General features: G+C 43.0%; 1 protein-coding gene across 1 annotated transcript in view; it reads right to left on the bottom strand.

Moving 5' to 3' along the window:
• Positions 1-7,993: 7,993 nt before the first annotated feature.
• Positions 7,994-14,702, bottom strand: part of LOC102376569 (extracellular tyrosine-protein kinase PKDCC-like) — an 11,395-nt gene continuing 4,686 nt past the window's right edge. Inside the window, exons 4-7 of the mRNA XM_025216254.1 lie at positions 13,732-13,811; positions 13,544-13,648; positions 11,376-11,552; positions 7,994-9,129 (exon numbers count right to left, since the gene is read on the bottom strand). Coding sequence (XP_025072039.1) covers positions 9,026-9,129; positions 11,376-11,552; positions 13,544-13,648; positions 13,732-13,811 — 466 coding nt within the window. The 3' untranslated portion in view covers positions 7,994-9,025. The remainder of the gene's footprint in view (positions 9,130-11,375; positions 11,553-13,543; positions 13,649-13,731; positions 13,812-14,702) is intronic.

Below are 14,702 nucleotides of genomic sequence, written 5' to 3'. Positions count from 1 at the left end.
GCTGGCAAAGGTCAGGGGATAGGGGGCGGGACTTCTGGTCACAAGATGGTGAACAGGGGGGCAGAGCTCCTGTCAAGGGGCAGGGCTACCTCTGCGGCCCACAACAGTTTACCAAAACTCAGTAAGCGGCCCCCCACCTGAAATAATTGCCTGCCCCTGTCTTAGACTAGCATGGCTACAACCAATACCCCTGAGTTGGGGAGTGACCGCTGAAGATGACCTCTCATGCATTTTCACTGAGTGGACTTAATGAAATTAGCTGGTCTGAATGGCTGCATTCTAGCAGTGCCAGGTAGTGTCAATGTGTCTGCTTAGCAAGCGCAGCAATTTTGAAATTCAGGATGAATTTGTCCTCGGGGACATGAGGATAAAATCCCCAAATTTAGAACTGTCTCAGAAAATCCAGAGCAGCTGGTTTCTTTATGTAAATATGATCTCAATCCAAGGCATTAATTTCACTCTAGAGGGACAGCAAATCACCTCCTGTCCATTTATACAATGAGAAGAAACAAATGAGTGCAAGGTTAATTAAGAGTGGGAGTTCACGACTCCTTTCACAAACATGGAACAGACCCAAACGAGGCACAACAGCTAGTTATCATCAGACAGTCTTCTCAGTTGTTTCCAGCTGATATCCTGGAACATTTATTTTGTATTCCAAGGTTTCCTTATCAAGCTTTTAGTCTGAGCCACAAGTCTCAGCTCTGTCATCAGGAGCAGTGAAGGATGTCACGGCATGGTTTTTCCCATCAAAGAGAAATGATCCATTTGATACATTTTACGAGCAGAAATAACCTGCAGTGTATTAAAGTTTAGGAATTCCACTGATTTGTTTTGGGAGTGGCTAAGGCCTTTAAATTAAGTTTGAGGACAGATCATGTATTTGTAGCACAATAAGTAGGACAATAAATTTTACCTAAACTATACTGAAATCCAAGACAATTGCTGCACTGATTTGTATGGGTTTTGGACACAAATGCCGACTGCTATATGTAGGGATCTGTCCTTTTCTGAGACATGTCTAGTCCAGGCTGTGGAAGGTGTTAGTTGACACATGTTAAAGGCCTGGTATAAACACAGCAAGGCATCTTTAGCACATGTGGCTTTAACATGAACTATCTATACCAGGCTCTTTGTGTGTCAACTAACAACTTACAAGTCATAACCTAGACAAGGCCTTAATGTTTGAGGCAAATAAAAAAGGTTAACAATAAAAGGCAAAACAGTGGTCAAGGCATAGGGCTAGAAGTGAGGTGATCTGTTTTATTTCTGATTATCATGGACATGTATGAAATACTCAAGATTCTTGGGGTAGGTCAGTTGACAGGTTACTGCAGAATTAAATTTAGAAAAAATCTAGGTTAGTCTGGAATGGCTGTGAGCGGCCACACTAAAAATCCATAGGTTTGTTACTGTGTCCTTGCTAAGTTGCTTTGCTTGGGCACATGGAAAATAAGGAATGATGGGAAACCCATTGGAGGACTATTAGCACTTGAGGGATTTAGCTTGCACGCTCATTCCAAGTGTGCAGGTTCCCAGTCTGGAATGAAAGAAGCACCTGACCTCATGCAGCCTATACCTCTAGCTAGGGCCAACCAGCCTGGGTTTAATGGCATGATCAGATTCAGGTGAGAAAGGGTTTTCTGCATGGACACTAGGTACAACATGTAAGAGCCCAAGTTAACTCTGCAGTGAAGTTATTTGCAATGCATTGCTAACCTCAGTGGAAGGTGAGGAAACCTACTTAAGGCACCTATAAACATACACAGAAACATGAAGCTAAATTAAGCTATTGTGGGGTTAATACTGTGGGGTATTGGTCAAATGCACATATCATTGTTACTTGCATTGACTTAAGAAAACACAGAAGAATCCAGGTTGTAGGCTACTTTGCCATTAAATCACCATGCAGTGATGGACCCATTGCAGATCAGGAGGACATACCCTTAGATATTACTGCCACTCAGTAGAAAAATATTTCAGAACGTTTCCACTCTCCTGAGAAACAGCAGCTGGGATAATATCTCCTTGGGATCTGAAGCATCTGCTAGATTGAAAATAGCAGCATATACACCTCAGTTATAACCCCTTCTTGGGACGAGATTATCAAGCCATGTGGCAAAATTAGTCTCAGTGCTGTACCCAGGCCAAAGCCCCAGTGGCCATGGCTCAAGGAGGTTAGAAGCATCCCCACAGGTCTTGCAACAACCTTTCAAAGCAGTCAGCACCCTGACCTGCTGAAAAGATACACTCACAGTCTCCTCTACCAGTGGGCTCAGTGCTTTGCCACTTCCAGGAACCAAGAAGGGCAAAGGTCTAAAGACTCCAAAGTACACGTTGTGGCATGAAATTCTCATAAAAAAATGTATGAGTGAATCTCAAGAAGACACTTCAGCAATTGTTCCCTCTGGCCATCATTGCCTTTGTCCCCTTCTGATCAATATTAATCAGCAAAATAACTTGAAATTTCCGTCCAATAGCCAAGAGGAAAATGTTAATTAACTAACTAGTCACTATGGCTCTGCAAGGTTTTGGACTGCGCTTTGGATCTGGAGAAGATTTGGGTGCTTCAGATGCCGAAGCAGCATGTCCGGATCGAAGCGCTGGCTTCTTTAGGCTTTCCGAAGCGGTTTGGAGCTTCTGACCTTCTTCAGAAAAGCTTCAGAGCCGCTTTGGAGATCCAGCCATAGGGTATAATGGGGAATCAATTAAATATCTATAACTTTGTTGTTTTTTGTCTGATTTGGATGAAACTTTCAGATCCAGTAGCCTCTGCTGAGAGCATGAAACCTGCCAAGTTTCAAGAAGATAGGTGCAGGGGTTTGGGGGGAACTGCACCCCAAATTCATGAAAGCAAAACTCATGTCACATGTATGTGTTACACCATGGGGAGTGAAAACTGCAGGTGTGCTAGCCCCTGGTGAGGCCATGAAGCCTGTCAAGTTTCAAGGAGATACGTGGAGAGGTTTGGGGGAAACTGCACCTCAAGCTGCGGACAAGCAAAACTCGTGACATGGGTGACACTGTGTGTTAAGGCACAGCAGGGTGAAAGCTGCAGGGATGCTAGCCCCTGCTGCAGCCACGAAGCCTGCCAGCTTTCAAGGAGATCGGTGCAGGGGGAGTCTGGGTTCTGGGGCCTGCACCTCTGGCTGCTTACAGGCAAAACTCCTGACATGGGTGCTTGTGGGACTGTGACTGTCTTGGGGCACAGGGTGGGGGGGAACTACTGCAGGCCTGGCTGCTAAGCTACTGTGTTACCAATCAATCGTGATTCACTCAGGGACCAGCTCAATACACAGTACCTAGCTTCTAGTAGCTACTAGATAATGAGTTAATTAGCAAGGATTAACACCAACAAAACCACAGACTAAGGAGAGGAAATAATCAATACAGACAATCAACTGCCCCAAGACAGAGACAGTCAGTTGCACAAGCACCCATGTCACGAGTTTTGCCTGTCAGCAGCTAGAGGTGCAGGGCCCCAGAACCCAGAAGCCCTGCACTTACCTTCTTGACAGCTGGCAGGCTTCGTGGCCTCAGCAGGGGCCACCACCCCTGCAGTTTTCAGCCCGCAGTGCCTTAACATACACGGTCATCTATGTCACAAGTTTTGCCTGTCCGCAGCTTGAGGTGCAGTTCCCCCCCAAACCCCTGCACCAATCTTCTTGAAACTTGGCAGGCTTTGTGGCCTCACCAGGGGCTAGCAAACCTGCAGTTTTCACCCCCCTGTGGTGTAACTCGTACACGTGACATGAGTTTTGCTTTCACAAATTTGGGGTGCAGTTCTCCCCAAACCGCTGCACCGATATTCTTGAAACTTGGCAGGTTTCATGCTCTCAGCAGAGGCTACCACCCCTGTGAGCTTCATCTAAGTCAGACAAAAAATAACAAAGTTATAGATATTTCATTGATTCCCCAGTATACCCTATAGCCAGATCTCCAAAGCTTCGGAGCCACTTCGGCTGAATTGAAGCGGGAAACCGATCCGGAGCTCCAGATCAGATCCCTGGCATCCGAAGCGGCTGGGTTTGAAGCTGAATCTAATAGCTGCCTATTCGCACAGTCCTACTAGTCACCATTCAAAGTGAAACCACTGCCCTAAATTATGTTGATACTTTGGCAGAAGTACAGAAACTTTTCCTTGCTTCCCACATCATCACAGCATTTGAATTTTCTTAGAATTTTTTTAATCATTCTGATGTAATCAAGCAACTTCTGTATGAAACTTCCTCAAGTGCCATCTCACTGCCTCTATTGGATATCATCTTTAGATCAAGGTGATCTGTGAAGACAGATCCAAGGCAGAAGATGGCTAAGGATCATTTCATTGATAGCTTAGGGCAAAAGATTATATTCAAAGGTATATTAAACCCTCAACAGAGCAGTGTGTAACCAATGACATATTATGCACAGCCTCCTCTAAAAGCACTGAGTTTCATTAGCCTCTGACACTGGACCACAAAGAAAGTCTTTTGTCCCAGTTGATATCCCAATTTCTAATCAGAGTCAACACTACCTGCTCTGTGAAATAACATCCAAGCCTCTGTTAACCAATCTTACCAGGTAGAGAGTGTGACCAGCTGTATCACTTGAATCTAGGACCACCTGGAATGCTCCCTTTGTTATAACAATTCTGAGCTGACTCAGATAACTCATTTGCTTGGATGATAAAATAATTGAGAACTTAATTCATGTTTGTAAAACATAGCCATCCTCAGCTGCAAGAGGTTAGACAGGTGCACAGTATTGTCTGTATCATGGCATGCAGCTTCATTGATTTATGGCATGTTATTTTTTTCTTTCTCAAGTTCTGCTCCCTCCCCTCAAGTGCTAGATCATGTATAAATTCACCATTTGCACACACACATTTAATATGAGTCATTCATCATCTGCTGCTATTTATTAAATTGCAGTCTGTATCTTTGAAGTGAGCAATATTTTCTTTTACAAATATAGCTTTATCTCTGTTATTGCAACCTGGAATGAATTAAGAATATTAAAGTCTTTTGAAATGATATTCCTAACTTTTATGTACTGGGACATTTTCATTTACATTTTCTTTAAATAACATTGCCCTTTTGGAAGTCATGATAGATACATTTAGGTAAATATTGTTCCTCCAGCACACATGGTTTCCATTGCAATTGGTCCCCCTGCTGTTTTCTTCTAAGCACTCTCTCATGCTATATCTCCTAAAATGGTGTTTGAAATACTGATCACTGATAGCAAAGATAAACTGGCTTAACCAACTGTGAGTTTTGGGGCAACAGTTGTTTAGATGCGTGTCTACCGTGGTTACTGAAATAAAGATTTTAAGTATAAATTGAATGTGTCATTAGAATGGAACGAATAAAGCTGCTTGATATTTTTATAATCTAGCAAAAAGACAAAGTAAATACAGAATGATTGAACTACACAGGGTACACTATAAAACACCCATTTGACAGATGAGACTTGAAAAGAATCTCCTACTGTTAACAAGGATATTATGTCCAAGTCATCATCAAACTGAAAGATCGCCAGAAATTGTAACAAGCAAGATGCTTGTAAAATGCTGAATCTGGATTATAATGGGTGCACCTACATATGCCATTAATGTGACACAATAAGCTGTGGAACAGTTTGAGCCAAAATAAGCTGTTCCTGAGCGCAATGTCTACCCATGCGCCCGGGACAGCAGCAATTTGAGCCAGGAGGGAACAGGCTCCCTACTGGCTGGCTGACAAGGCTCAATGTACACCCGTGGTCAGGATCTATGCATGAGTTTCAGCGGAGTTAATTACTCCACCATAAGATAGTACTGTTCCCTACAGTACTATTTTATGGCAGTTAGTTTACTGCACCCTAATACCAGCACATGTATAAACTGTGATGCTTTACTGCAGAACTAATTAGTCTACTCTGCAGTAAAGCACATGTGTAGATGTACCCACAACTGTGTTGTTTCCTTAGAGTTGTACCTTCTCACCATGTGGCCAATTAGTGTTACTATCTCAAAGAGCACAAGGGAAGTGCTTGAGTTTGTGGGTTTTGGCGGAACAAAGTTTCACACACAAGGGTATGAATTTGCAATCACTGTACATACTTTCTCTTCTAGGCAAGAAATCTGGTAGATTCAAATACTAGTCCAACAGCAGGCTAGAAGAAGAGAGCTATATCAGTTTCCAAATTGGAATAATCACATTTACCCAAAGAACCTTGTCTGCCTCTGAGTCTGTATTCATTTTTCACTCAAAACTGCTATCACTTCCAGAACACTGCATAATTTGAAATCATTCTGCCTGCAGAGCCAGTCTGTTGTGTACACCACAGGGAGCTATTCAAAGCAGCACATTTCAAAACTCTCCATTTGTGCCGGAACAGAACTGGGCCCAAGCATGCATACCTGCACCCAGACTTTGCATGTGTACACTTCCAGTCCTCGGCCATGGGCAGTCTCTTCAGGTTTACAATTCACATTTGCCAAATGAATGAGGGGCATTAAGCTTTCTGGGTGCAAGTTCTAACACGTACAGGGGTGCTCCTCTTTTGGGAGCATGCATGAAGATTCATGACAGGTGCAGTCAGAAAGGGTCCAAATTCATCATGGATCTTACACATACAGTGGGACTGCTCACCTGTCTGCAGGTACAGTTGTGGAATTGCCTTCACTGGAGCTTTCCAGAGGGACTAGACAAACATATACTGCAGCTGTGGGCTGTAGGGAGTTGCTCTCAATGACTGTGGAGTTTGCCACCAGCTGTGTTTTTATATTTCTATGAGCTTAACATCTTGCTTAATCAGTGGCTGTTTGCTCACACACTCGCAGAGGTTAAGGTTATATGAACATTTACCCAGTAATTTGGAGAGGGTGGCCTTCAGTTCCGCATAGGTGGTTTCTGGCTTAGCAACTGCAGGTAATAGTGATGATTTAAAGCCTGAGCTTGCTTAGCATGTGCTCAGCTCTTTGCAAGACCCAGGCAGTCCCCACCTGGGATCTTTAAGGCTAGATTGCAAGCCTGGTGCAGAAAGTTACATATTTACAAACAACACCTTGCCCAGCAGGATCTGTTGGAGGGCTGGGATTGACTCAGTCAGCAGGGAAATAAATAATACAGAGAAAACAGGCTGAAAAATGGATGATGTGTAGAGGGGAGGCTCATGAGTGCTAGCTGATTACAATGTACATTGCCTGTGCAACCCTGGCTCTGACTGATCATCAGGAGTTTTCAGGGCAGGGAGTTTTTGATACAAACTGAAATGCCTTCAGTCTTGCAGATTTCAGTTTCTGCCCCTTCCCTCTCCTGACCCAGAGATAGCCCTTGTCTGGTGCTTTGGGAGAATGCTGCTCTGATTTGTATCTCAAGGGGCTGAGAGATATGGAATAAAATCTCATTAACTCTTGCTAATGTCAAGCACCATGTGACACATGCCCGGAAGGCCTCCCTGAGTAGGGCCACAGTAAGACAATAGAAAGCCCCTCCCCTTCAACTTCTGCAGACCCAGTCTATTGGGAAGAAGTCTTTAACTGTCCATTTAAGAAGCGTTACCTTCACAAAGCCTACAGAGAGTGGCCATCATGACAAGGACAGCCCTATTGTGCTGAAGAGGGATTTTCATTAACTGGTACCTCTTTCTGGAGGAGAGGCAGCTGGGGTGCCTTACATGAGAAAGCTGCACTGTAAGGGCATTGGTTAGGTTAATAGAGCACTAATGAGCCAACAGAGGAGCACCTGCATTAAGAGAAACAGGACTATATCCTGACTAACAAGAGTACAGCAGGAGGCAAGTGCTCAGCAATTAATTTGTGGGGGGGGCCCACACCAAATAGGTGCCCCTTGGCTGTAGCAAATGAGTAAGAAGCAAATGTGCACCCTCAGCATTAGACTGTAGGGAGCCACTGACTCCCTTCCAAACACGATGCTTCCTCATACCATGCAGGCCTACCCTGCAGCACACAGCTCTGCCAAGCTGTCTGGAACTCCCTGCTGCAGGATTTCCCTCTGCAGATGAATTCTTGTTGTGATCTTGACTTTTCCTGAGTTGTGCCACAAAATGATCTGGAAAGGAGCTGGGGATGTCATGCTTCCAGACCTTCCTACCTGGCTCCAGTATTTATGACAACACAATTTTTTGTAGTTGGAAATGCAGAAAAATCCTTGATCCTGGTCAGAGGAAAGGAACTAGAGATCCCCAGTCAATATCTTATCCCATCAACACAACACAAAAGCCTCTGATTCAGAATGAATATAATCATTCTTTACTGGACAGAACTTCATACATAAATATGTTGAACATTTTGCTCAGCAAAATTTCTTTCACTGAAAGTAAAAGCTAACAACCTGCAAGGTTGGTACATGAGAAACCATTTCAAAATGCACACCATCAGGCCCAGATTTTGGATCAAGATCTAAATTGGGCAACACCTGCTCTGTAAAGGGACCCCCTGGTTCTGAGCTAAACATCCATCTCCCTCACCCCTACAACGAGCTGAACAACACCCCTGCTCTGAACAGCCCTTCCCCCCTCCTTCATTTTGAATCTAAATCCAAACACAGAAGAACAGAGCTTCCCATTTACAGTGTTACTAAATCCCTTTTGGCAGCTGTGGAAGGAGCCCTCGTCAAAACTGGGAGCTCTGTGCTCTCTGAAGGTGCATTATTCATGGATTTTCAAAGACTGATGAACTAACTAGGTCCAGTGCATGAGTCCCTTGTGGCCATTTCTATTTCTTGGTTGACAGGTTGGTTCCTTGAGCAACAAGCTGAAGTGCAGGAGATTCTAGCAATATTTCAACTAAAATTGGGAATGTTTACAAGGAAGGGCTGAGTCTGGGAACGGATAAACAACCTGGCAGGGCTGTGTGGTGGGGAGCGCTGTGCTGTAGGGAATCTTGGCTTTGATCAAGGAGGCAGCCCTATGTGATACAATCTAGGCTGGCACAGAGCTCACCTCCTAAAGCAAAATAAAATATGTCATTCCTTTCAGTAGATGGAATTCTCCCCAGTGATTCCTTCCCAGATCACTTTGTGTGATCTTGCCCTCTTTAAAGTTTTTCCCTTGAGGAAGCAGATCGTTTAATGTAGATGGCAGCATTAGCGTCTGGTATTAAGTCTGGCAAATGACTTCGAAATGAGGCAAGTCGGCGCCCTGGAAAGAAAAATCAAAATGCAAGTTGAATAGATGTTCATCAAGTCCCCGTGGTCTTTAGACTGCAAAGAGATATGAATGTAAGGCACCCTCTGTGTGTACCCAGGATGGTCACTGACTTCAACAAGAATGCATAGAAGTCACAGCCCATGCACACATCACAGTCCATGCTACAAATTTACACCAAACAAGCACTCCTGAGTTCCTGATACTCTCATTAATCTGAATGGAAGATGTGGGACTCCTTATCAGCACCTCAAAATCAGGCCCCATTTTGTCTTTCTTGGTGACTGAGAAATAAAGATTTACTACAAAAAGGAAAACTTTACCAGGAGAAACAAAACAGACTGACTGACAGCTGTAAATCCCAGGCAGCGTACTGCAGAATCAGAGCACAACAATAGAGATGGATATTTTATTTTATGCAAGTTTTTATACAGTGCCTATCACCATAGTACCTAGATGCCTTCTGGTGGCACGTTAAGCACTGTTGTAAAACCCAGAAGGGATGCATTATATAAAACTCACCCAATCCACTGCTTTGTGAACCTGGCTCCAAACACAAGCCAAGCTCTACTGTTTTGTCAGTACTTGAATGTCCTCTTCTACAAAGCTATTCGTGTGCAATTTTCATCCAAGCTTGTAGGGAGGGATTAAAATTTCATTTTTTTTAAACCAAGAACCTAAAAGGGCACCCATTTGTCATGTCAGCTGACAAAGCCTAGGACTCTAAACACCATCAGACAAAATGTTCATCTATTTCATTCAGTTCTTCACATTATGAGTAATAGTTCAGACCACTATTGAAATGTCAGCTAAATGAGGTAATGTATAGTATAATTCTAAAAACATGCTAGCCAGCTTCAATGGAAGGCTGTAATCAGGGATAATTATAGGGACATTTGTGAAATCCATTGGTCTGGGGATTTATTTTGATAAAAGGGATCAAAACTATTGTAAACTATGGTCCTTGTAATTATAACAATACCAGCCACCTTCTTTTATACAGCTTCTTTCATCTCAAAGGACCCAAGGTTTTTTCTAAACTATGCATACCATACAAATTGGCTCACCCCCTAACTCCCACCAATGCAGCCATCTCTGGAGCACAACACAGGAGCTAGTTAACAGTTTTCACCAATACTATGCAAGACTTTGGGAGAAGAAATGAAGAAAATGTTTGCATTTGGTTGAAAACACAGAAGCAGTGTATGGAGAGAGAACATCATAGGTGATATGTGGACAGTGATGCTAAACACCATCACCTACACAACTCCTATGGCCCTTTAATAACTGCAAGGAGCAGTTTCCTATCTCCATAGCAAAATCATTTGCTTTTGCACTTTGCACTTGTACAATTCCAAGCACTCTACCAAGAACATCAGTATCATTATCCCCATTCTACAGATGAAAACACTGAGTTAGAGCAATGATATGGCTTGCCAGCAGTGTTGCCAGTAAAACTAAGACCCTGCAGGTGCCAGGCCAGCACCCTGTCTATATTGTCCATGTTTGGTAGTACTTCAAAAAGGTACTTCCAAAGATGGTAATTAGGGACCTATTTAATTTGTGGTTTCATGGAAGCTGGGAAAACCAGCAGTAACTGTGATTTCTGGGAAATATTCCATAGACTGCAATTTCTCACAAAATCATCAACCTCCCCACACCCTCCACACACACAGTTTGGTATGCTGGGGGCCTCTCCACCAATCTGTGGCAATGGCGTGGCCTCTCAACCAATTTGTGGTGAGAGGCGGGTTGCCAAGAAATGCCCCCCAAAATTGGCCCTTCGTGCCAAGAGCAAGCCGTGAAAATGGCTTAATTTCGCTGCAAGTTAAGTAAGTCCCTAATATCCCTAAGGTACCTTGTGATGCCTCATCATTGTATTGGTTCCCTGACTCAGAGAACACAGCTACCTACTGAGTCACCCACATTTTTCCTATGATACTATAGGTGATTTATGGCAAACTCTCAATCAGGGCAGACCTTTATTAGCTTACAAAATCTAGCCAGACAATAACTCAGCATGGTGACCCTTAGGAGGTCTACTAAGAGAGAACCTTTTATGCAGTGGGAATCACATCAACTCTTGAAGCAAAATGGTTTACACTTTGTAATAAACAGGATCCAAAGAGAATCTTTCTTCTGTGGCATTTCTCCTACATGCTGCCAAACTTATGATGGCTCTGACTATTCCTACTCAGACATCTTGGCTGGGATTCTTCAAGTGAACTTGTCAAGCTCACCTGTCCATGTTCTCTGCTGAGTGACGATAAAACTTTGGCACTGTGGCTGGGAATTACAGATTCCTGCAGCTTCCTCTGCATTATGAACAGAGAGCAAACACCCCAGGTGGCTATAGGAAGGCCAGCATTTATAGTCCTGTGTTTCCCTGGTTCGGAATCCCTGCAGGGAGATATATTCTGGAAAAGAGGTACATGGCATTAGGAAAGCTTTTAACATGACTGGAGAAGAATATATACTGCAATATTTTGTTAAGTTGCATCATTAGTTTTATCCTTCGCATTTCAGCAAAACCCTTAATTTAAATGAGAGTGAACAAAATGAAAGTGACTTGTTGTTCAAACTGAGTCCTTGGAGGAGCCAAGCAAATAATCAGAAATCCTCACTTTTGTCCTACCCTGGCCCTACTGTCTCCCAGGTAGATAAGTAAGCAGTCTCTTGTTGTTCCTTGAGGAGAAAGATTGGCTAATCTTAACTCCCCAAAAGTAAAAGGAGCACAGAAGCATGAAGGGGGCCATCAGGCCATTGAATCCTGTTCCCTGTGTTCACAGTCAAACATTTATCCCAAAGAGTCCTAAAATCATCCACCCCTGTCCCTCACACACCACAACCACAAAGCACACTGTGAAAACAGAACCAAAACTGCCATACAATAGACCGCAGGTGAAAAGCAGGGGAGAAAAAGACACAGCCAATACCCTGCCACCACAACAGCAGAGACGTGCTTGCTTAAAATGTGCCCAGAGGATGCTAGGAAGAGGATTATGCCTTACTTCAGCGAGGAAGACAAGCCCCAACCCTCAGTTCCTTGCTAACCTGACCAGGGAGATGAAATTTCTTCCTGATCTCAAATCTGGTAATCAGTGGGAGCATCTATACATGCACTTTAATGCACATCAGCCTATTTTAATGCACATTAAAGTGTCACAAAAAAACCAGAGATGTATTTGGTAGCCATGTTGGTCTGAGACAAAAAGAAATGCAAAACTCTAGAACTCTTGGTTCAGAGATAATACCTTTTGTTAGCCCAACTAAGAAATCACAAATATTATCTTTTTCTGCAAGCTTTCCAGCTCATGTGCCAAAAAAACATGCACTTTCACTAATCTGCATTAAAATAGGCTGATGTGCCTTTTTCTAGTACCTCACAATAGAGGTACTAAATTTAATGCATATTAACAAAAGTGTATTAAAGAATGTGTAGATGACCCCAGTTTGCGGCTTAGTCAAAAAGCAAGACCCTCTGGCCAGGTATCTGAGGGCATTTTTACACGTGCTTTGGGACGCGGTGTTGAGTGCTTTAATTAGTGAGCTGTACTAATTAAAAGCACCCGTGCGTCATGTGTATCAGCATTACCACACTGAAAAAACGGTGGTGGTGCTCTTCGAAATAAAACTTATCAAATATGTTTTATTTCAAAGCACCCTGCCACCACTTTTTTCAGTGTCGGGACATGCAGGGACACTGATACACGTGACACAATTTCCAATTAATAGAGTCAGCTCCAACACACTGGAAATCCAGTGCATTGGAACAGGCTCCCCACGTGTCTATAGGAGCTGTGAGAGGTTTCCAAGTATTGGCAGGGCACCACCACGGTTAAAAGGAAACCTTGTGAAAAGAATGGGAAGTGGTTCTCAGATTTTAACCCACAGTCTACAAATGGTTTAAAGTGGGAAGTGGTTTTTCAGAATAACATGAAGAAAATGAGGTGTTGGACACCAAGGTGACAAGCAGAGGGGACTTCATGAAGGGGTCGCTCTTACCCCACAGGTCTAGACAAGTAGATTGCTGGAGGGCTTATTACAATTTGTCAAAGATGTACATTCATTTGAAACATGAACTGATGCACAGTCTGAAAAGGATACGAGTAGAGTGCTTATAGCAGTACACATTCATATGTAAACCAGATTGCTTGTAATGCATGTACTTTGCAAAAATATGCAGCTGCACACAGAGATAATTCAGGATCCCAAGAAAACAACAAAGATTGCTCCAGACATAGAGATGAAAAGTATCGTGAATGCTAAATTATTTTTACTCACTTTGTTAGGACTATACAGGTTTGAACTGAGATCAGAATCTGACCATTGTTAAGAATCACAAAATCCCCCCAGCCTGATTGCACCTGCAATAGTTAAAACATTTAAAGCCTTTGGAATTCTGTACCTTGTAATAGAGGAGGCCTTTTCTGCAAATATATCCCAGTTTTGTACAAATGTAAAACCTTTTCAAAAGCTCTGAGGGTTTCATTTATTCCATATCGTAAATCACCTACATGAAAAGGAGATGACAGTGGTGAGTAACTGACTGAAATACAGGTTAGAGAGTCTCTTCAAAGAAAGATTGGTTTGTACCTGTTGCATTCAGAATATCACTTAGAAAGGGCTGCAAACCAGGAGGCGCAGTATATGGCAAAAGATATGTGAAGAAATACCTACAAAAAAAGCCCACAAGATTATTAGAACTTAGTGACCTCAATTCATTATAGCAAGTGGTCCTGTGTTCATTGCTATTTTATGCGGATTGTCTATTTTGGGAGGATTATACACTTTTCTATATGACAAACCCACTACAGTCTGAGCACCTTAATTAACTTCTTCTATGTCATGTTGTCTGAAAGACTGGTCACTGTATAATATAGCACTGCTGAGTGCTTTAAACATATTAATTTTAGAAGACTTGAGCAATTAAATGTTCATTAATTCGCTTTGTGAGACCCCTATTCATACTCATTCACAGCCTTTTATGGCTTGAGCAGCAGCTATCCAACTTCAAAAAAACCAAACCTCCATATGCTCTTCACCCAACACAACCTGGTCTTTTTCTTGCCTTAAAAAGGCTAGGAAGCCCATTAATTTGGATAGCAGGGTAAACCCATTTTTTCATTCTTTGAACCATCCATTCCCTGAAGAAAACTCCGGCTCCCAGGGGATAATCATTGCAAGACTGTAATTATTCCATTAGAGAATTCCCTTATTTAAACAGCCTGTCGATAAGAGCAATATTAATGATGGGCTACCACGGTCTTCACCTGCAGATCACCATCCAGTTTAATGCAGACAGAGCAGTGGTAGGTGAAAGTCATTATGTTCTGATGTCTGACCCTGTGTGAACTGACTTGACAATCTCAGTGTTTAGATGCCTGTCTGTTTTACTATCACCACTCTGCTCTGCTGTCCCCATCTCTGCAGAGAGGCCAGTCGTGGGACACAAAACTAACCTAGCCCTTCTTGGACAGACTGTAAATTCAAGGAAGCTTGTGCTGACACTTCCTTTGCTGTACAGTTAGAGGATTTCAGCCGCTGGGATGCTTTCAGCAGCACCT

The sequence above is a fragment of the Alligator sinensis genome, unplaced genomic scaffold (genome assembly GCF_000455745.1).
Source record: "Alligator sinensis unplaced genomic scaffold, ASM45574v1 scaffold160_2, whole genome shotgun sequence".
Taxonomy (NCBI): Eukaryota; Metazoa; Chordata; order Crocodylia; family Alligatoridae; genus Alligator; species Alligator sinensis.
The sequence above is the reverse complement of the archived record's forward strand: the minus strand, read 5'-3'. Positions and strand labels throughout refer to the sequence as shown.